Below are 23,082 nucleotides of genomic sequence, written 5' to 3' on the forward strand. Positions count from 1 at the left end.
GCCGAGCAATGAAGGCCAAGGAATGAAGGTCGACAAACGTCGGCCGGTTGAGCTTGAATCTGCACGAATGTCGACTCAGGAAAAACATCGAACAGGTGGTGGGCGATGAGAACACGCCGAGCAGGTCGAGCTTGAATGCCGAAGGTTCCTTGTTGGCGTTAGGTCGAGTTTAAACACCAGACAGGTAGAGCTTGAAGGTCGAGCTCGATGGCAATAGATCGAGCAGTAGATTGAGCTAGATGGCTCCGAGGAGAAGGCTCTGATACCATGAAGAATCCTCAGGGGAGAGGAAGCTCTGAGGAGAGAAAAAGATCCGAGGAGAGAGAAAGCTCCGAGGAGAGAGAAAGTGTAGAAGAAAACAAAACACCTTTCTTTAGGGTTCTCTTCAAGAAGGTACATGTAGAGGGAACAACAGAAGAGAGAAAAAAGAGAAAAAAGATATTGCGAGAGAAAAAGAAAAATAGAAACATATAGAGTATTTAACACTAAATGAAGGTAACCAAGAAAATAAATTAAGGAAAGATGTTTAATATGACATAATTAGAGACAACACCAGAAGGGATGTTGTAAAATGCTTCAAACATCCATCAGGTCTTCCACATAGGCTTTGTGGTTGGATGATAAATCTAACTGGGCATAATCTAATCCATCATCTGTCATCCATCCTGCCTCAGAAAGGAAATGGAACAAAACCCCTTACCAGATCTATTCTGTCCTGTTCCCCGATGTTTTGTCATCATAGTATAGGTCTAAATCATCATGTTATCTGTTGTGTCATCAGTCTCGTCCAATTAATGGGACGACAAGAAAAAATGACAAGCCTAGTGATGGATGACCTAACTGAGGTCCCATTGCCCCCATCCCAAATAATCCTCTACCCCCTAACGACAAGTTACACTCTTCCTTGAATCCTTCATGGGTTGCGTCCATTGTGTCACACATCCATGGAAGGGATATGACACATCCCAGTCCGTGTCTATCAGAAGAATAAGAAAGGACAGTGTGTGTCAATTAAAAGGTCACGCGGTGACAACTATATATGATGTATTGAAGAACACATAGGCCAGAAAGCAGGAAGAAGATCCAGGATGCCTCGCCTCTAGGAGATGTGAGATTGATTTGGCTCATTCTTCAGTTCGTGGTATTCACCAATCTTCTACTATATCAAAGCAGACAGGAGAATATTTATTTTAGGAGGAAATCAAATACTTGATCTCTGTAAGGCTCTTTCCTAATTTTTTTTGTAAATTCTAGATTCTCGGCTCAAGATTTTGTCTTATATTTGTAAAAATTATCTAATTGAAGAGACCACCAAGTGATAAGGTGCAAAGTTCGAAGCAAAAGTGTAAATAAAAATTCAGTACTTTGCAGCTACTCCACATTGACAAATAATTGAGTTGCTTGGATCACAGAAATAGTAAGAAAATAAATCATTCCAAGACTAAGATGCAAATGGTATGGTCATATTTGAAGGTAAACGAGGAAATAAAGTAAATATTTTTTTTTAGGAAATAAAGTAATGAAAACTTTAGACTGAATTAAGAATAAAAAATAGCTAATTAACCTTGCCAAATGAATCCAGTCAATCCCGACATACAAAAATAGAAATGGTAAAAAAAGATGAGTCCAAGATAGAAATGTTCATGATAATGTCCAAGTTCTCAACATCCTCAGGAATAAATGCTCAGAGCAGCATATTTTACCATCAGAATGACAAGGATCATTTTTTGGTATGATGTTTCACATTGTTAAGGAATCTCATTGTACGATTAGATCCATTCCTTTCCTGATCTAAAGAATGATTTTATTTATCATTAAATATATAAAAGTTCAGCGTCGTTCAAGAAAGTACTCAGGTCAACCCATGCCGTTCAATGGCGGATGAAAAGAAGACTTTTTTATCAAAATTCATTCATGGAGAATTTCCAAAAGACAGTGCTAGTTAAAAAAAACATGAGACAATTAAAGAATAAACCTCATAGAATAAATGAGTTGGCCAAACCTTGGAGAAATGATACCCAGGAGGGAGTGATATTCGAATGTTCAAGTTTCCTTCTGAAGATGACCCACCATCAACCTTGATGAAGGACGCCTCAGTAGCTTGGCGCCTTCTAAGGCGTCTCATAGACTTAGGCCTCGGTGAAGGAGGCAATACCCCTTTCAGCTCTAGTGTCCGAAGAACGGGATCCTCATTCAAGTCTAATAATCTTATAGTATTGTTATTTGTGTCGGCGATCAGAAGTCTCCCTGGAATATTTTGCACAGTTTTCAGCCAAACTTTGAAAATGCCAAAAATCTATGAGAAAAATAGTAAATACATAAGGTTCGGAGAATAAGTCGAATACTTGGGCTTCAACCAGATAGAATCTCCCCGAACCAAAATGTTTGATAAATCTGATTGCCCTGATTGTTCTCGATATAAAATATTTGATCAATTGCATGGCCAGATTCTGATCAAAACGCGTGGGTCATGTGGATCAAGAGGCATGTCCAACAGTTAATCACTGGTCAGATCATGCGGCTCAGGCTATTTCATCTGACCACCCATTACACAGAATGGGTATGCCATCCCAATCAAAGCCAGCCAGTCGGCGTTCCCAAAAATTATTGGCCATATATATTTTGGATTGGATCAAATTTGATTACAAGATCTGATCGATCTAATGGTTCTGATGGAAATATTTTGTAAGATTAGATCCACTGCCTGGGTCAAATTTTGATTAGTCCCAATGGATTGATCTGATCAAATAGACCTGCCTGCTACAATCAGTAAGATCCATCATTATTCTATCACATGGAATCTCTTGGTCCTCCTTAATACACATTCCAAATAGATAAATAACAGATGATGAGTAAAGGAAGAAATGATACCACTTCCCACAGATATGATCCCAGACGGTTCAGAAAGCTGCACAGAAACAGACAGTGTCATTGTCCTTTGACACAGGAAAATAATTCAAATGATGAAAAAATTTCCTCTCGAACAGAAATTTTGCATTTCTGTACAATTCAAATAGCTGAAATAACATAAGTAGGGCCAAACGACTTGGGATATGTTTTTTCCCTGGTCTTATGGCAAAAAAAAAACTTCTTTTCTTATAATTCTCTTCTTTATTTTGGAGAATTCCGATTTTTATACTAAAATGCGTAACATGATCTAATCTTTCAAATAGATTTAGGTATTACTTGATAGTGATGACGAAAATTTCCAAATCATTATACTAAAGAAATGGGTTGGAAATTCCTTACGTCAAGATTATTTACAGCATGCACTGTAGTTCATTCTCGCAACCATCAACACTGAACCGAGAAAATATGCTAGTTCGATGCTGAGGTCCTTGGTAGATCTAGCTCAAATCTGAGGAATACAGGGATTGGGTGCTCTAATGATAGCAGAACATAATACACCAGGATTGGGTGCTGAGGTTCTTGGATTGCGATATGGATGCTGAGGTTCTTGGGGCGGGATTTCCCGAAGGAGCTGCAGCTATATTCGGCTTGAGGTTTGTCAGGAGTTCTCGGTTGCTGGGGAGCATGCAGACGACGTCGGAGAGGTTCAGGTAAAGGAAGCAAGGAAGAGCGAGGACCAAGCTTTACGTCAAATCTTTCTGAATTGTTTTTACCATTCGACACAGTGGCATATCACCATGCTGTTAAGATTTGGTGTAAGCAAAGCAAAAGGCAACATGTACGTCTGATTAAGTATTTCAGTATTTTCAAAGAGAATAATATAATAAACGGTGAAAATTATGATGTCAAAAGTAAAAGCCTTTAATCTATAGAAAAGAACATCAACAGATGCGAATCATAATAAACCTGGGCTAATAGGGCTGCTCCATCCTTGTAACCAGCCTTTCCCGTCCCCGCTATTGTGACTACTCTTTTGGTAACCAGATCAAGTTTCTTTATCTGTGGAGCCAGGAGACTAGATATCAGGCATGAAGAGAAAAACATTAAGTAACGGGAGATGTAAATGAACTAGAACTCCTTAATTGGTGTAACACAACACATTGATTTGTAGTCATTGAAAATAGCTAAATAAAACAAGGCTGTGATAGCCCTCCAGAATTATGAAAGAGAGTTATGGAATAGTAAATACCAGTGATCCTTATTTTGCTTTTTGGAAAGGGCATCAACATCTTTATGATTGAAGGTGAGTTTCTAGAGAGTGATACTAATAAGTACACCTCTAGAGATGATACTTCAATTTTATTAAGGTAATTATGACTTTAATATAGAAAGCATAAAATTCAGTCTTTCTATTCAATAGGAGCTTCCTCTTCTGGCTCATAAACTTGGTTTCCTTGCTGATGTCCCGATGGTTTCCATCTGGGGACTCAGACACACAATGTTTATTCAGAAACTTCTAGAAGCTTAGAGTTGAAATCTACCAGATCCACAAAACCCATATGCTTCATACTTGCCCAAAATGATCTCTCAAGATTTCTCAACAATTCACGAGCAGATGGGACATAATATTCATGCATTGGGCTCGGCATTGTTGTTAATGAACATCGGACTTAAATTAGCTGATTTCATATAATCATGTGCAAGACGCCCGATTATTGTTCAACGCAGTCTAGGTAAAATTTTTATCTTCTATCTACGAATTTAAGACAGATAGAATGAAATGAAACGTAATGATTATCCCAAATTTGTGTTCTTTGGGGACATGGGGTACTCCCCTCACTGCCTATACCTTCTCCCTATCTCCCTCCAATACGCAAAAAATTGAGGCTGTAGACTGCCACTTAGTCATCCAGTAATCATTTCTATATAATTCAGATAGGGTGATGATCAAAACAGCTTTGATAAGATTATTCATTCTTAAATCATTGGATTTAATAAAACATCATCATAAAAACGACATTTCTGACAGCAACCTATTGACAGAGATAATGTAATTTTGGAAAAAAGCATCTCCATCTTGTCTCTATTATCAGATGTAGACATGAAAGGGTCCACGCTAGGAAAAATGCAAGCAAAACTTGCGACAAAGCCAGTATATAAGGTCTGAGGAGGATCGATGCCACAAACTATTTGATTAAAAAAATCAATGAAAATAGTAAAATTATAAATGTAAAAAACTACCTTGTGATTGTATGAGTCTGCTACGTATATCTGGCCATCTGATCCACAGAAGACACCTAACGGATGTTGGAAGAGGGCATCAGTCCCAATTCCATCATGATCACCAAACTGAAGAAAAATGTAAGTCATCAGCACTACAAAAAATTCATTTATTTTATTTTATAATGGATAAAGCATTACCCTAAATAAGTTATCAGAGAATACTGGATCACCCCCTGCCAGAAGCCTTGAGCCCCCAGTCTTCAAGTTAACAACACGGATAGAGCTGCTCTCACTGTCAGCGACATATAAGTCTTGCATGTCTGCATTAAGTGGCTATAGCTTAAGTTCCTCACATGGAGATTGCAAGTGTAAAGAAAAGCAAAAAATCATTAGTTTGTTTCTTACCAGGGGAGAATGACATTCCAGAGGGCTGTGCAAATGATGTATTTTTTGAGCTGCATTCCCAAATTAAAGGCATCAGAATTCTCCAGATAATCTTTCAAATTTTGATCAACTCAAAGATTGAGGAATGTTTAAGACTCATTAAAGAAAATTGATGGCTATCGTACAACCATAATATTAAATAAAATATGACCATATCTCAATATGCCCCCATTTACTTGAATCAAATCAGCCCTTCATAAAGCTTGTATTGCATTCTGGGAGACATGAGGAGAGAGATATGGTGCCAGGACCATGGGAGGAGCCTGCCACCCTGGGAACAGAGGAAGTATCAAGATAATTGTGGAAAGCTCTCACTAGTGGAAATAAGGATATGTGACATATTTGTTACAATCTCATGCCTACCTACTGAAGCTACCCTGTGCGGCAGCTCGAGAGGATAGTGAACTTTGTGAGTTCCTCTTTTATTGGCCCATCTGCCTTAAAGGGGAGGTTATTTCATCACATCAATCAAGAAGGAGAGAATGTAGTGTCTAAAGGAGACTACAAATACTTCTTCCAAGACGAGGTCTATTCAGCAGGAATTTTTTGCATGGAGAAGAGCATGTGGTCGCTAAAGCTAGAGATTCCATGCAGTCCATATTTTTCATATCCTTTGTTTCTAAAACCTCTAAGCTTGTGAGGGAGTGTTGAAACTAGGAGGAGATGTGTATTCCTATTCTCTTTTTAAGCATTTATCCGGAAATTGAGATAAAATTTATCACTTAGAATAGGGTATAGAAACCATGTATTTGTTGGTGAGTTTAATTCCTTTCCATTCTATGTTAATCCCAGGTTGTAGGGGTGCTCCTGTTGCCCTGGATCTCTTCACCATCGTCAACATCTATTCTCTAACTTCCAACATCTATTTACCAGAATCTTCTCGGTTACTCCTGAGATTGATCCTTCTATTTCTGTAACTATTTCCATCGTGTCTTTAACAGAATCAGAAATTGCAGGGGGATACAAGCCAGATGTGAAATGTGGAAAAAAATAAAAATATTACAGCTCATAGTAGGCTTAGGAGCTTGGATAAAAAATTAAATCAATGCACCTTGAGCCATTCAAATTCCTTTCGAAACCATCACCACTAAAAGCCCTTGAAACTGCAGTTGATGTATTATGCTCCCATATTTGATGTTGTCCAGCCATCGCAATATAGATAGTATCATTGGAGGGGTTGAAGCATACATCCCAAGGAGAGTTCAATACCTTCCACAAGAGCCAAAACATATTATAGGATTAGGACTAAAAAATCAAAATTTGAGTAACCAATTTTTAGATAAATTGGTTACCCTTGAAACTATTAGACCTGTTCTTACATTATCAGGTTCACAAACCCAGTAGGAACAATGGTTAGTTAAAGCTTATAAGTATCCTACTGACAATAGAAAGATAAATGTGTCTTTTGAACAATGCAGGGGTCTTTAAATAAGTGCATCAAAAGTCATAACATGACTCCCTCAAGCTCTCATATTGCTTTCTCTTTTTGATACCCTTTTAGACATGAAAATGAAAAAGTTCTTTTCAAGAGAGTATAAACAAAGTAGACTTAACCACACAGGCAGGTCCACGCCAGCCCGAGGAGATAATAGGGACAAGGACCCAATAAATAAAGGCAGGGACCAGCTCACAAGGGAGTTCAACTTTTTCAAGAAACATCTGGTTCCCGTCAAGGAGCGCAGGAAGGGCTGGAGAGCAGGAGAAGCCTGCGTCCAGAAGGGGATCGAGCATTCCTGGTTTGATACTGTCGATACTTTTTCTACGTTGTATGCTACATTGTCCTCATTTGTGGAAACCCTATATCAGTCTATCTGACAATTGATTCAATCTGAAATATTTTGACTCTCGCAGATACAAGGAGAGTCCTATTTGATTTCTTTTTCTTCTGGATCTGATCAGAAAACACTACGATTAAAGGTTTATTTGACGAAACTATCTTTAGTGGTTTTAGTAAATCCTCAATTCTTATTTATTTTTGGCTCAACAAAACAACAGATATCTACATTCTATATGTATGAACGTAACAAATGAAACTTAGACGAATTGATTTCCAAAATATTGATACCTGGGAGACCCCAACTCGACCGCCCTTATAGTCACTGCCTTTTGTTCCATTTCCAGCTATAGTCCTCACAGTTTCGTTCACAAAATCTACTTCCCTAAAATACATATACACAAGCACTTATCACCAAAGCAAAGAACACTGCAGAGTAATCAGTGTCTAGAAAAAAAACTAAGATAAACCTGTCAGACATAAAAACTTGCTTCAAAAGAAAGTAAAACTAACTTACTGTTGCTTTTATCATTGCCAAAACCTTGGTTAAAATGTAATATATTGTTGTCAAACATCTATATATTGAATATTATGGGTTTAGGTTTGATAGCTCCCACCTTTCTATCAACATTTGCACCAAAAAGAGCCTTTATTTAGCATCAATGAAATATTCAGGATCTACCAAAATCATAATAGCATACGATTATAGATTTCAAGTTTATTAAGATTTATACTTTCTTCGCTGAAGAAATATGAGAGTAAAGACCATTGTAATTAAATAATAATATCATATTAAGAAAAGGGCTTCCAGAAAGCCATGCAGAGAGAAAAAAATAGCAGGCGAAATCAGCCAATTAAAAATTATTATCAAAGATAAAAACACATTTTTTAGCAAGACCAGACTTATTTCCTTTGCTGAAAAAACTGATATATCATACTTCAGGGAAGATAATGAAAAAGAAATGTTGGGACCCTGACCCTGACATATAAGTGAAGACAGGCCCAGGTCAAGGCCTAACAACTTCAGCCTAGAATAATGCTAAGAACCTGAGAGTTCTTATCAGGGAAGATGAGAATATAGAGAGAGAATCAATGGTAAGATCATCGCCCAGAACTCATGAGGGAAGATGCTGGCATTGATTGAGGAGAGGCCCTGGTAGAATGGACATCACTCAGGGAAGGATCACTGGTGGGATAGACATCACACGGAGGAGACAGAGGAACCAACTTTAATTTCACTTCTTTTCCTGGCTTCCAAGTGGAGAGCTATAACTATTTAAAGGGGAAATTGTCTTATTACAGTGATGACAAAAAACTAATCCAAGGCACAACGGAGGATCAAATCAAATGATTAGACCCTTGTAGTGACCCCTCCACAGACTTGCAATTGACTCAGTGGTAACCTGAATAGAATGAGAGGGCAACATTGGCGGACAAACAACCTCTTGTTAAACTCTCACCTTCCACTCTCCTCAAAACCTGTGCTCCAACATAATCTGATACAGTACTCTCCTTCCGTATCACTTGGGGCTGTATTAAAAAATGATGACTTACAAGAATATTCTCGAAGAAGAAGGTATAACTCATTCCAAAACAAGTATCTCGTTCAGGCAACTGGGGGAAAGAGAACAAGGAGAATAAAAGGGAAGAAAAGTGGCGATAGAAGGATAGCGGAAGATAGAACTGGTCATCGCAGGATCAGCTAGTGCCCAGAGGAGAATAGCCCGATCGGTTCTTCTCGGCTGCCTTGGAGTATCTCTTTGGCCCTCAAATAAAGCTTGACTTTCTCAACATTCGCCTGCCATTCTTGAGGGGGATCCCTCTTATTCAACATCTTCTAGTGCCTTGAATTTTGGTAAGGGTCTACACATGCCGTCCACGTGCACATCCGCTTTGTAACCCTGATTTGACTCGTATCATAATCCAACCTTTATCTCCCATTGCCAGCTTGAGGGACTTTGGCTGCAAATTTACCAAGGCAGAACGATGACTCTACCTCTGGGACAGCCTTCATTTTCTGCATCCTCCTCTCTCTACTAAATTTCATTCAGTCATGGACATTGTTCTGGTTGTGAACGGACTTTGCTAGTATTATGGGAGACCATATCAAGTTGGGTTTTGGGTTCTTCAAGGACATAGAAAGAATTAAGACATTTCAAAAGTAAATATTTTGAGTGAAATAAATATTATGTTATCCCCTGCAGCCATAATGAGTATACAAATAACACAAACGAATGCCTCAAGTCTTGTTTTGCTAAAGACCCCCTTTATTACAACAGACACATGTTATCACATTCCAGCTAGTGGATACACAAATTACTATATCACATATTAACAAAGTAAATTTAACTACACCATGAAAGAAAAACACATGATCATAATATTTTGGACTCAAGAACAGTATTTAATAAAGTGCTTACCATTGTTAATGAAACTATTTACTCTAGCGTACTAAATTGTAGACGACTTAAGAGAAAAAAGTACAAACTCAACTCAAAAAAAGTCTTTAATAAAGTACTTACCATTGTGAATGAAACTATTTACTCTAGTGTAATAAACTAGACGACTTTAGAGAAACAAAGTACAAAATCAAAAGGATGGGTCCAATAAGGCTCATACTTTCAGTATTTTGAGGTTGGGGACAACTTGGAGAGTGAAAAAAACCTACAAGACTCATAATCATTACAAGAACAAATTTCTGTTCATGTAGCTCTCTATCTGTTCATTCAAGTTCAGGGCCAACCCACAAGACTCATAATCATTACAAACTTCATTAAATAAAATACCAGGCAATGAAATAAACAAAAGGATATATCGCAAAAAATAGCAATTCAAAAGCTGAGTTCCAGAATGATAAATGGCTTCAGTTCTGGGAAAGTTTGCAGCACAAACCTTACTGCATGATTCTCTGTGTCTGCGACATACAGGATATTTTTCTTTGGATTGTAGGCTAATCCCTGCAGAGAATATCATCATCAATAGAACCCAAATCAAGTGTTCGTACTGAATCTAATGTACCATGAATAACCATTCAAATTAATTCCTTCAATATTAATGGGTTTGATAAGTCAAAACACACTATCTCCCATCCACTTCCCTAAGTTCAAGAGCATAATAAAATGAACCAGATCTTACTAGGGTTTCTCAGTATGATATCGTACATTGGCCAATTGGTCACTTGGTCACTTCATGTCTCTCTCCAGGGTCTCTCTCTTTCTGTCCCTCGGTCACTCCCTGCAGCCATTATCAGGATAGGGGGACTCCAGTTTCCATACAAACTTACAAGGTCATTTGGGCCAGGCTATTTCTTCTAGCCCAACCCAGCGTGGCCAAGCTTGGATTGATCTTCCCAAAGAAATCCAGCATCCATGCCCTCTCCACTATTATAGGGCTAACCCATTTCTGAATAGGGAATCATGATTTGGATCTTGGAATTGAATTTTGGAAAAAACCTAAACCAATATTCAAAGACTGGTTTCATTTCAGTAAAACCTACAGAATAATAGAGTTAACAAATCAAAATTTTTTTTTGAACAATAAAGAAGACCAGCCAGAACCGGTGGCCTACTTGCTATCATTAATGATAAAGATTGTGTAAAAACAATGTACAATCAAACTCAAAATAAGCTATCCTCTACCTCCACCCCAAAACAACTTTAGCACCTCCACATCATGAGCGGCATTCTCTACTAAAGCCGGCCTCTCGTTAAACACTACCTCGTTTCGATGTATCCATATCGTCCAGAGCACCGCGAGCAAGCGGCCCCAATCAAGTCGACTTCCATGTCTTCCGTCATAAAGTGAAGCCCAAAAGGCCTCATCTGAGGAGATATCCACCCCCAGTAATTGCTGCGATGGCAAGACGCCCTGTGCAAACTGACATGTGAAGAACAGGTGGGAACAATTTTCCTCTCCCCTGTCACACATAGGGCAGCCAATGGGAGTCCCAGGGGTCCATTTCCGTCGATAGACTCGTGTGACAAGCCTTCGATGCCTCAACAACCAGCTGGAGCCGCACTTTAAGGGGGACTTTGCGCATCATCAACATCTGGCAGGCCTTACTGGTCGTCTCGTCTTCCTGAGCTGTTCCTTGGATTTTCAAATACGCATCTTTCACCGAGAAGGACGACCCCCGCCATATCCAACCGTCATGGGAATTATCTATCGGTAGAAGTGACTCTTGCAGCTCCATCAGCTCCCCAAACCGCAGCTCTGATAAAGCTTTTGTCAACATAGGGACCCAAGCCTCGTCCCAACATTTTCTGACCGCGGCCTCTAGATTCCGTGCTAGCGCAAATAGCCTTGTGAACCTCAAATGCATTGGCCGTGGTTGGACCAATTGTCGATCCAAAAGAGAAATATTGCCCCATCTCCCAATCTGGGCTCAAAGAACTCGAGAATGCGAGGTATGGATTGATGCAGACCGATCCAGAAAGGGGACTCTCCTTTGACTCTAGCCCAGCATCTCTCCCAGTCTATCTTAGAGCCATATCTGTCTCTCACGATGTTGAAAACCAGTCCCTCCACTGAAGTTGCAATCGTTTCCACCCACTTGGTCAACAGTGCCAAATTCATTGATTCCAGATGTAGGATCCCCAGCCCTCCGTGCTTTACAGGTCTGCATAGAATCTCCCATGCTACTAGCAGCACCCCCTTTCGTTCTTCCTCTCCATTGCCTCCCCAGAAGAACCTACTCATCGCCCCCTCCAGACGCTTCACCACTCCCGCTGGTATTTTAAATACCGACAAGTAGAATATCAGAATTGCAAAAAGCACCGACCGTAGAAGCACCAGTCGTCCCCCTTTCGAAAGTACTTTGTTCTGTCATCCTTCTAGCCTCCTTTCTACTTTCTCCACCACCGAATGCCATTCAGCTGTTAGAATACGCCGCCCTGTTAATGGGAGACCCAAGTAACACATCGAGAGCGATCCTCGAGGTGTGCCTAAAGCTTCGGCATACTTTGTCTGTTCCTCTGAAGTAAGTCCGAAGCCTAGGAATGCGTACTTAACTCGATTAAGTTGCAATCCTGAGACGTTCGCAAACAGATCAAGTAATGCTGATAGAATACGAGCTTCTGTCGTCGAGCCTTCAATGAAAAACGTGGTGCCATCCGCATATTGCAGAAGCGGGATGCCCTCCGGGTAGCTTGTTGTTTGAAAGCCTTTGAAAAGGCCTTGCTCGTAGGCTTTGATAGTGCAGGTGGCCAGGGTGTCCACCGCAAGTAGAAACAACAGCCATGCTAGCGGGCAGCCTTGTCGGACTCCCCTTTGTGGCCGGATCCATCCCCCCTCAGCTCGACCATTGACCAATATCGAGAATGAGTGAGACGTAACACACCGTTTCACCCAGGTCACCCACTCATCGGGGAACCCACGTTGCGCATAACAGGCCATAGGAATCTCCAGTCAAGCGAGTCATATGCTTTAGCAAAATCAACTTTCCATATGAAACCCTTACTCTTCTTCTCCTTCCATGCGGATATGATCTCTCCCGCCACCACCGCACTGTCCACTAGTTGTCTACCTGGGATGAAAGCTGATTGGGAAGGTCCGATCAGGTTTCCAATTACCACCCTTAGCCTGTTCGCCAACACCTTAGCGATGATAAGATATATGGACTTCGAAAGTGCAATGGGTCCAAAGTCCCCCACGTTGATGGCACCAGAGCGCTTGGGCAGCAGAAATAAATATGATCAGTTTAGTCTCTTCAAGCCATAATTACCACGCTGGAATTCATCCAATGTACTGATCACCTCTGATCCAACCACCTCCCAAAATTTGCTGAAGAAGAATACTCGGAATCCATCAGGGCCTAGTGCACCCTCTTCATTCAAGAGAACATCCTCTCATTCCATTCCACCACCACCCCTCCAGAGCGCCCCACCGCATTCACTGCTAGGAAGCCGTCAAGAAAACCTCGGCCAACTTTTTTCCACTCTTTTATTTCACATTGCTCCAGTATTGTCTCCTGTATGCCAGCAACTGTAGCGCTCCATTCCTGTAGGTATCTTCCCACCACTCCGGGCCTCCACTCATCCCGCAGGCTGGACACATTCCAAGAGATGCATTTCATCGATACTCTGTTTTCCCTCCCCCCTGAGTGCGTCCTTTGAAGGTTTGCTGCTTCGGCTACCTTGTTTGTCCGATAGATTCCTATCAGGCCCATCTCTGCTCTTGTCTCTTCTCTGACCTGTTGTCCTGACAGTTTAACCTTCTCCGTTTCCTCTCCTAGTGTCTTTGATTTGCTCTTCGAACATTTCGCCTGCCCTCGGGGTTCTGCTATCTTCACAACTTACTTCACTTCCACAAGCCGTAACATGCCTCCCCTCGTTGCTTTCACCCACGCTTTTCCTCCCGCCTTGTCCCTAAGGAGGAGTTTACCCCTCATATACACAACCAGTTAAATCTCTTCATATCTGCCGCCATGATTCTCAGAGAAGTCTAGTGTGCCCATGTTCCCCGGGGTTTCTCCCCCACGACATTTCTACTATTCTCCAACATGACTAGCTGTTCACTTGCTATCTCATTCTGCCCCTTTTGCTGCGTCCCCGTGGACCATCCCTCATATGCCCACCTTGGCAACTTTGAGTCCACACTTGCTTCTCTCATTGGTTGCTCTCCTTGGCTTGTGATCTCCATTAGTGAAACTGTTTCATCCACTTTTGGTTGATTTCTCCTCACCCCGAGTCATGTGCTTGGGTTGTCCCCCTCCTTAGGCTCTGCCTCTGCCTGACTTGGTACAGGGGTTGATCTCTAAAGTCCAGTGTCCAGCTGCCTTGAAATCGAGCCGCTTTTGATTGTGGCCTCATGCCCACTTGAGCTTGCGATCACAGTATCCTCCGAATGCTCATCTGCCAAGGACTGTTGTTCATCTAGCGCTGTTTTAGTGACCTCTCTATTCTCCCCCTCCAAACGCCCATTGGGAGCTTTCTTCGCATGTGACTCTTGTTGTACGGCAAGTCTACCTTCTAGTCGAGGTGCTGGGGGAGGACTTCGCACTGTCAGGTTGACCCGTAATTTGCTCTTCAGGCCTTGAAGCCAGGCTATTCTCGGTGGCTGGCTTTCCCCCCACACCTCCACTGCTAGCATTGTCACATTGGGGTCTCCGGATGTCAATGCGACCGAGATAATGTCACGAAGCTGCCCAAAGGGCCTTAATAGAGCGAGCATCCAACTTCTGCCATGTTCGATAACCCAGTGGAATTCCTCTGGCTTCAATGATCTGTGTCAGGCCCCCACCCTCTAGAGCCCAGTCTTTTGGTAGAACTCGACGCCACTTCACCGCTGCGTCTTCTTTGATGCTATGTGTCCAGCCGCAAAGTGCAATGTATGCCGCCATAGACACGCCCCGAAGGAAGAAGGCTCCTCCCTCCAGCCTCCATAGTTATGCTTTCATCCCTGTCAGGATCTGTGTCCGTAGTCCTTGTTGAACTTCCTTGAGATTGGGTGATCCCTGGTCCACAACCCCTACCAAGCACATTCCTCCCCCCTTTCCTCGAGCACATTCCTCATCGCGCTGTATAAATCCGGCCATGCTTTCGGTTGCCCCCCCTCCATCATGGCCTTTGCTCCAAATCCTTTTTGTGGGCACAAATACCCCAATGGCCCGCCCCTCTGCATCCACGGCAGATCACCGGTTCCCGACACTCCCTGGCATAATGCCCTCGCAACAGGCACCTGTTGCAATTTATCCCCCTGTTAATGTTCTTTGATCTCCGTTGCTCCTGTGAGGCCTTGAGTCTTTTTACGCCAGTGTTCAACCGTCATCCAGCCGGCCTCCTTGCCTACCTCTTCTGTCAGATGGTTCCTACCTGCATTCCTCCAAGACTCTTCAATGCACCCTTGTCAATGATGCCTCCCCCTCAATTCATGACTGTTGAGCTCCCTCACCCCCATCAGGGTCGCACTCATCTCTGCTCCACGTGGCCTCTGAGGGAGTTTCTTCAGTACAACTCCAGGCCTGTCATGGTATGGGTGAGTAAGGGTACCCCAAAGGAGTCACCATGCCGAACCTAGCTGCCATCGCCACCTCTTCCACCGCGGCGATCATGTTGCTGCCTGGCCCTTCCAAGAAGATCAGAGATGTCTCCTCCGCCACCACTGATACCAGTGCCGTTGCTACCTATGTCGACTCTGTATTGGTGCTGCCTTCCACCGCCAGCAAAATCATTGTCTCTGTTGGGAAATAGGTGGTGTGGCCTATTAGGTCCACTAGACCTTAGCCCACTAAGGGTTCCCTCTCTTAATCCCACATTGATAAATCTCTAAAACTCTCTCTCTCAGCCGTATATAAGGGCACATATCCCTTCTTTTCTAAGTAACAAAGTTCTATCCGTTCTATCTTCTATCAACATGGTATCAGAGCCTAGGTCGACGACCTAGGGCATCTTCCGCATCGGCGTCCAGGGCGACAGAGGTTTTTCCCTCTGCCGCCCTGCATCTTCCGTCCGCGAATCATCTCCGTTGATCTCCTGCGTGCGCTCTGCATCCCTCAGGCGATCTCTGTCCCACGGCGCTCCCAGGTTAGGACTCCTCCCCCCCCTCGTCGCCTCACCTCCTCTCCACCCTAGTCTCAATGCCGGCTTCCTCGACGGGGTTCGCTTTCACGTCCTCATCCGTCCCTTCTACCTTCTCTTCGTACTCGTTCTCGGTGTCCTCCTTCTCCTCGCCGTCCTTGTCCCTCTTCTCGGCGTCCTCTGGCCAGCCTTCATCGCCGTCTACATTCTCTTTCAGCTCATCTATCCTCTCCGATGGTCTCCGGCGGTCTCCAACCGCCTTGGCCGCCTTCAGCCCCCTTGTCGGCCGCCTTTGCAGACTCCGGCCACCCTCACATTCTCACAACCCTAGCACATTTCCGACCGTTACCGGCCGTCTCGGACTGTCACCGGCCGTCTCAGGCCGTCATCGGCCGTCTTCAGCCTTCTCTGGCTGTCTCTGGCCGTCTCTGGCCTTCTCCGGCCGTCTCCGGCCGTCTCCGGCCTTCTCCGGCCGTCACCAGCCGTCTCTGGCCGTCTCCGGCCTTCTCCGGCCGTCTCCAGACGTCTTCGGCCATCGCTGGCTACCTCGGCAGCCTCCGGCGGCCTCGATCACCTCTGGCCACAACCGACTGCCCCGGCTGCCTCGGCAGCCTCCGGCGGCCTCGTCACCTCGGTTTCCACCGGCTGCCCTGCCTCAGCTGCCTCGGTCACCTCTGGTCGCCTCGGCTGTCTTGGTCGCCCTCAGACTCCCTTCACTGCCCTCCGCTGCCTTCCGCTGGCTCTGGCACCTACGGCTGCCTCGGTCGCCTCAGCTGCGTCGGCTTCCCTCGGGCTCCCTCCTCTGCCCTCCGCTGCCTTCGGCCGCCTCCTACACCTACAGCAGCCTCAGTCGCCTCAGCAGCCTTGGATGCCTCCGGCTGCCTCCTGGTGCCCCCACCGCCTCGGCCATCTTCTCTTTTTTAACTGTCTTCAGTCTCCAGCCGTCCTCTGCCATCTTTCCAACCATCCTGCTCCACGCTCTACACCGCCTACTACTACATCACAATCTGGGCGTGGATGACGAGCATCCACGCTCTAGCTTGCGGGGGAGTGTTGGGAAATAGGTGGTGTGGCCTATTAGGTCCACTAGACCTTAGCCCACTAAGGGTTCCCTCTCTTAATCCCACATTGATAAATCTCTAAAACTCTCTCTCTCTCAGCCCTATATAAGGGCACATATCCCTTCTTTTCTAAGTAACAAAGTTCTATCCATTTTATCTTCTATCAACAGTCTCCTCTCTTGCGAGGCAGGCCCTGACATCCCATGGCTGTTTGCTCACTCGTGGGTCATTCCACTGCCTGGCCTGATCTCTTTGTCGAGCTCCCATCTATATCGTCTTTGACTGTCTGTTTCCCTAGGCCACCTGGCTGGTCCTCGAACTCTATCTCCTCGATCTCTTCTGAGCCAGTCCATTTTCTCCACTCCAGTGTTCTTTAACAGCAATGGGCTCACCGTCGACCTCTTCAGATCACTCCTGCCGATCACTGACCGCCGCCACTTACCTCCGAGCACTGCCGTGCTCCTCTCCCGATCTCCAATCACCAACCACCGCCGTCGAGTCTGCTTGCAGCTGATCCGCCGCCGAGCGCCGCCGTTCTATTCCGCCCTATCCACCCTCCCCCCTAGTCAAACCAATCTCCTCCGTATAGCCCTTTCGTTGTCTTCCGTTGATCTCCGACCACTGTCGATCACCACGGAGCACCACCGTTGTCCGCTACTGTTCCCCAATCTCGGATCTCCCTTTCCCATCGCAGAGCTCCAAACACCGATCACAGAGGTTATCACCGTCGAGCACCACCGAACACCGCAGTTCTCTGTCCCTGTTCTCCGATCACTGCCGTGCACCTTCTCCGTCGCCCTTCTCCTTCACCTCCCTCCTTTGTTCCTTTCTCCGTCTCCCTTCTACGTCGCCCTCCTCCTTCACCATCATTCTCGTTCTCGTCACCCTTGTCCTTCACCCTCGTTCTCCGTCGCCCTTCTCCTTCTCGGTCACCCTTCTCCTTTCTCGTCGTTCCCGCCCTTCTCCACTTCTCCGTCGTCACCCTTCTCCTTCACCCTCATTCTCCATCGGCCGTCTCCTTCTCCATTGCCCTTCTCCTTTCTCGTCATTCCCGCCCTTCTCCACTTCTTCGTCGTCACGCTTCTCCTTCACCCTCATTCTCCGTTGCCCTTCTCCTTCCTCAGTTCGGCGACCAGAGAAGGGAGGACGACCCTTCTCCTTCCTCAGTCTATCGTCGCGATCAGTCCTCCTTCCTCAGTCCGTCGCCCTTCTCCTTCCTCAGTTCGGCCAAAATTTATTTATCTTTGATAATTACATTTAAAAAATGTGATGTGGTTTAGTTGGCAGAGGGGTCTTATCTGCATTTACGATATGTCAGGTCCAAAATTCGGCAGGAGAAAAAGATTCAAGCCTGTGAATCACAAATTTTTCCCCCTTTGAATATCGATCCAGTTTTGGTCTGGTTTGCACCCCATGCAGAAATTGTTAACAAACTTTCCGCAAGCCTGTGAAACTGACCGCATTGGTTCTGTCTGGTTTTACAAAAGTTCGGAAAAATTGGTGGACCCTAGTTCTAGCTGTGGCTCATCCCAGATCCAGCCACTAGTCCAAGTTCAGGTTCAGCTGCCACTCCATACCATGATTCAGCCCAGGCCTAGCATCTAACAATCCAAGCTGCAGATAAGATTTGGCACTGGACGTAATTGAATGGGACAGGTCCACCTTTCCTAGCTCCTGAACTCAATTGTCACACTCAACCATATTTACTTGATCATTCCAATTTCAACGAATTTTGGAGATGTCAACACGTTCTTTTGTGCAACCCTTTTCTAACAATACTTTCAGAAAGGAACATTATTCAAAGTGAGCTGCTTCCCTCGTAGGTCTTCTTCTCTCCATCTTCAATATAGTGAGGCTTTGTGGGCTTCGCCTTGGCCACTAGGCCTGAATCGAAGCATCACTTCTAAGGTCCATGTACAAGAGAGAGACGTTTTTCTTCCCCCAGTACAATCTGAATAGCCTCCTTCAGAACCTGGCTTCAAAGAGACTTATATTTAGAATTTAACACCATTAAAATTTTGCATAATCAATCTTTCATAGTATACTTCCAGAGTCTTGTCTCTTTATCCCTGGAGACTCTAGTAGTCTAGCTCCTCCAGATGGACTGTACTGCAACAGAGTCCTCCAAACCTTTAGGAATAAGCATAAAAAATTGACATGGCGAAGCTACAGAAGCTGTCAGAGAGCTAATAATGATGTTTTGACGCAGCATTCAAACATGCTCTTACATTTTAACAATGTCTAACTTTGATCTAATTGGTTATAAGATTCGATTATACTTTTTGTAGGAGTTTAATCTTTAAAAAAGCAGAATCAGAAACATAGGCCTGAAAAAATCAAGACAAAGAAATAGAGTTCTTTCATAAAGAAAAAATAAACCTACTAACCTGTGGGCGGTTGAAACAAGCAACATCAAAAGAACCATCTTGCATCCCCTCCTCTCCTGTGCCGCCCACTTGGAGAACAAAGTTTCCCTCCAAATCAGTGACCACCTGTTACCAAAAGAATAGTATTCTCAAACTGAAGTACATTATAATTGATCATGAAAATTTTCCCTTTGTTGGAGTTTTAAATTGTAAGATGGAACTCACTATGCGGTTGTGGTTGCTGTCAGAAATAAACAGCCTATTGTTTAGCAGATCAACCTCAAGCTTTCCAGGAAATTTAAGCACTGACGATAATAAAGTATCGCTCTTATCTTTCTCAAGAGATAATGGAAGGGGACTAGTGCTCAATTCTTTCTTCTTCCCATAATACTGAAGAGCAGCTTCCACCAAATAATCCAGGTTCTGAGAAAAACAGGAATTTCACAGGAAAAAACATGATTATAACTCATTAGATCAGACCTCTGAATTGGCTGTGATAAAAACGTATTGTCTCTTACCTTCTGCTGGCCTTCTCCAGCAATTTGTGCAAGGACTTTACCATCAGGCGCAACCATTACAAAAGTAGGCCAAGAGTTAACTCCTAATCCCCTCCATAGGTTCATGTCCCCATCATTAACCACCTAATTAAGTACAATCAGTGAAGATATACCAATATTTACTATCAGAGAAAATGAAGCACTTTGGGGTTTAGAACCAAAACCCTATGCTATTATAAAAAATACTACGGAGATTTATGAAAGATACTATGGATAGTAAATACTAGGGCGATTCATCAAAAAGACAACTGAGAAACAAAAGTGGTGGAAATTTATTTCATACGAACAAGTAGAGGGGTGTATTTGAAAAATAAATTTGACAAAGCTAGTATAAAAAATTAAACTACAAAAACTAAGCATGACAATATATATAAGAATTCTGAGAGTTACTTCATGAACAAGGCACTTCACTTACAGGATGAGTTACATTGTACCGCAAAACAGCATTTCGGATCGCTTCAAGGTCCTTTTCATTGTCAAACTTGGCTGAATGAACTCCAATAACAGTGAACTGTGGAAGATTAAATATATTAAACAATAGTTTCGTCAAAAAAAGAGAAAAATGTTGGATGAAGCTTGTTAAATGCCACTAAAAATGAGGTCATCAATATATAAAAAATGAAGTCATCAATGAAAACAAAAATAGCAATCATAAGTCATTTAAGCCTCACTTTCAACTAAGAGTTGAAATAAAATTATGAATTACTTTTCAGGTTGGATCCAATTCACTTTTTTTTTAACAATTGGAATCCTTTTCACTTTTTCTAGATCTGGTATCCAAGATTAACAAAGGGAGTGACCGCAATGTATCTGGTACGATGCCAATAAGATCATACTGTTTTCTTCTATGCAATATCACAATAAGGAGTAATGACATATTTCAATTTGGTTCTGTTCCACATCCAGCAATCTAGAAAAAGATGGGGACGAGAGATTGAAAGGTTCCCCCCATTGATATTTGAATGGGAAGGGTTGGAGGAGAGGTTGAATGCCAGAGGAAGGGATTGAACAGGGATGAGCCACCTGAAGATGTGGTGAAGAGGAGAGGATCACAAGGGCGAGGATTGAAGAGGGAGAAAGACAGGATTGAGAAGTTCAAGGGAGAAGAGACAAGGAGCTTAACTTTGTGCCTACTTCTTGGCTGCCTTCCTAAAGGGAGATCTGCAGTATCTAAAGGTATCGCGAGAAGGGAAAGACTGTGAATGCCTCTAGTGGCCAAACATGAGACTCCTCCCAGAAGGTTTGGGGATCATGTCAGTATCAAAGTAATAAGACTATTTGAGTTCTGTCCTTGATCTTTCTTGTGTCTTGCCCTAAAGGTAACTTTGTAATACACTCTAGATATTGAAGTCGAATGGAACAGATCTTGGAAAAGAATTCCGAAAATTGTCGATTATCAAAATACTCTAGACTTTGTAGCCTTTGCGCAAGCATATTTTCAATACCTTGTTTCGTGATCCTCCCCTTCAATCTGTTCAGATAACTAGGATGCGACCTAGATTCTAATTGAAAGCTCCAGGTTTTGGGCTGCCCATATGGTCAGTTTAACTATCACTGCTTGAAGCCCCAAAGCCTTGTTCCACTAGCATTGAGATCAGTCACCACCTCTATCAATAATACTTAAATACACAACAAGTGCATGGTCAACAAACGCACACCTACAGCAACATAGTTCCGCTTGCAGACATTACAACTACAACCTAACTTGTACTATATTCAACAACTGAACCTACTCATAGTCCCATCCCAGGGGGATGGCATCCTCCTATCATAGTTAGCAGTACTAAACAACCGAGTTGTCGGTCCCGGAAAAGCACTTTGATCATTTAAAAAAAGGTTTTGAAGGCACAAAGTTTACAAGTGGGAGTGGAATGAAGAAGCAACTTTAGGCGCAAGTTTACAAGCAGACTTTAGGAGCGAAAAAGCGATGAGAAAAAGAAGAAAAGAAGTCAATTAAAAAAGACAAATGAAAAGCTCTGATTAAAGGGGATGAAAGATAAAAATGGGTGCTAGAAAAAGGCAGCCAGATCGAGTTGGTCTAACTTCAATTCACCTACAGCCCCATCCAGCTGCCCGGGTGACTATTTTTTCATTTGTACGGTAATAGAAAGCTTCCTCCTAGTAGTTAATACCCAAAAAACGACTCCCATCCTGCCAATCTACTGGACAAGAAACCCTTCAGGTCAAAGTTCTTTCAGAACCATTGCCTTCCGACTTGTGGCCAAATCAGTCTCAGTCAGTATCTGTTGGGCCATAGACCATCCACCCTTGGGGGTTTTTTCTTCCCTTCAGGATTTAGAGTCATCTCCTAGACAGCATTTGCTTTCATCAATGCTCAAAAAATGCGATCATCGAAATTCGTCGCACCGATCATTCATAAAAAACTTCTTATTCCATACGTGCCATGTGCCCCTGGAGGTTATGTTTACAAAAGTGAAGAGTGACCTTATTAACTCTTACCTTTTGAGAGGAGACAACACTAACAGGAGGGATGATGCCAAAGAGGGTGAGGACAAAGAGGGGTGGTGAAGCGGTTGTCTCCAAGACAGTGGAGAACTGACAGAGTAGATGTCGCCAGTGGGATCATCATTACCAAAAGGTAGAGACTCACTTCTAACTCCAAGTTCTGCCCTCTAACCAGGACGGCTACATATTTAAAGGAAAAATGCAGAGAAGAAAATGCCCCTAGTGTGTTTACGAGAGGGAATAGATGGTATCAAAATACACTCAAATTTTTTTTGGTGTCTTGAGGGCCATATTTGGCTTGGCAGGACGATTAAGGATGCTGTATCCACAATTCTTACTTGTCCTTTTCTCTCTTATTTGTTCCATATCCAATCTTCTGATACAATCTCTGCCATTCCTACGATAGTTTTATCCTTTCATTACAGTTGGAGAAATTTGGTCATTTGTCATATGTTTTTTCCTTTAATTAGGAAATCCCTCCATCGAGAGAAACTAAGGAGTGTTCAGTTGAAGTTTTCTCATCAGTCTTCTCCTCAGCTCTGATAGGAAATTCCGCAAGTTCCTACCAAGGAGAGGACAAGAAGGAAGGGAGAAGATGCAGAGTGCCCATCAGGAATAGGAGAGGTCCTGAAGGAATAGACATCATTCTGGGAGGGTTAGCCAGAAAAATGGACATCACACACAGAGATAGAGAAACAAACTTGATGATACTTCCATGTGGGCCTTCTACAGTGAGGGCCGCTCTACTTAAAAGGAAACAAAAATTAAGGAAAATGACTAAAATTACATGTATAGGGCTCAAAAAACTTAAGTAGTCTGAGATAT

The 23,082-nt window shown here is 43.2% G+C and overlaps 1 protein-coding gene across 1 annotated transcript in view; it reads right to left on the reverse strand.

Annotated features, from left to right (window-relative positions):
* LOC144706758 (haloacid dehalogenase-like hydrolase family protein) overlaps positions 1-23,082 on the reverse strand; it is a 70,260-nt gene that overhangs the window by 17,378 nt on the left and 29,800 nt on the right. Inside the window, exons 14-26 of the mRNA XM_078579777.1 lie at positions 20,207-20,302; positions 19,753-19,875; positions 19,460-19,657; positions 19,256-19,360; positions 10,184-10,248; positions 7,583-7,676; positions 6,569-6,726; positions 5,479-5,528; positions 5,272-5,393; positions 5,092-5,199; positions 3,817-3,909; positions 2,872-2,908; positions 2,003-2,247 (exon numbers count right to left, since the gene is read on the reverse strand). Of these exons, the coding sequence (XP_078435903.1) occupies positions 2,003-2,247; positions 2,872-2,908; positions 3,817-3,909; positions 5,092-5,199; positions 5,272-5,393; positions 5,479-5,528; positions 6,569-6,726; positions 7,583-7,676; positions 10,184-10,248; positions 19,256-19,360; positions 19,460-19,657; positions 19,753-19,875; positions 20,207-20,302 (1,494 nt within the window). The remainder of the gene's footprint in view (positions 1-2,002; positions 2,248-2,871; positions 2,909-3,816; positions 3,910-5,091; positions 5,200-5,271; positions 5,394-5,478; positions 5,529-6,568; positions 6,727-7,582; positions 7,677-10,183; positions 10,249-19,255; positions 19,361-19,459; positions 19,658-19,752; positions 19,876-20,206; positions 20,303-23,082) is intronic.

The sequence above is a fragment of the Wolffia australiana genome, chromosome 8 (assembly GCF_029677425.1).
Source record: "Wolffia australiana isolate 7733 chromosome 8, ASM2967742v1".
In the NCBI taxonomy this organism is placed as follows: Eukaryota; Viridiplantae; Streptophyta; class Magnoliopsida; order Alismatales; family Araceae; genus Wolffia; species Wolffia australiana.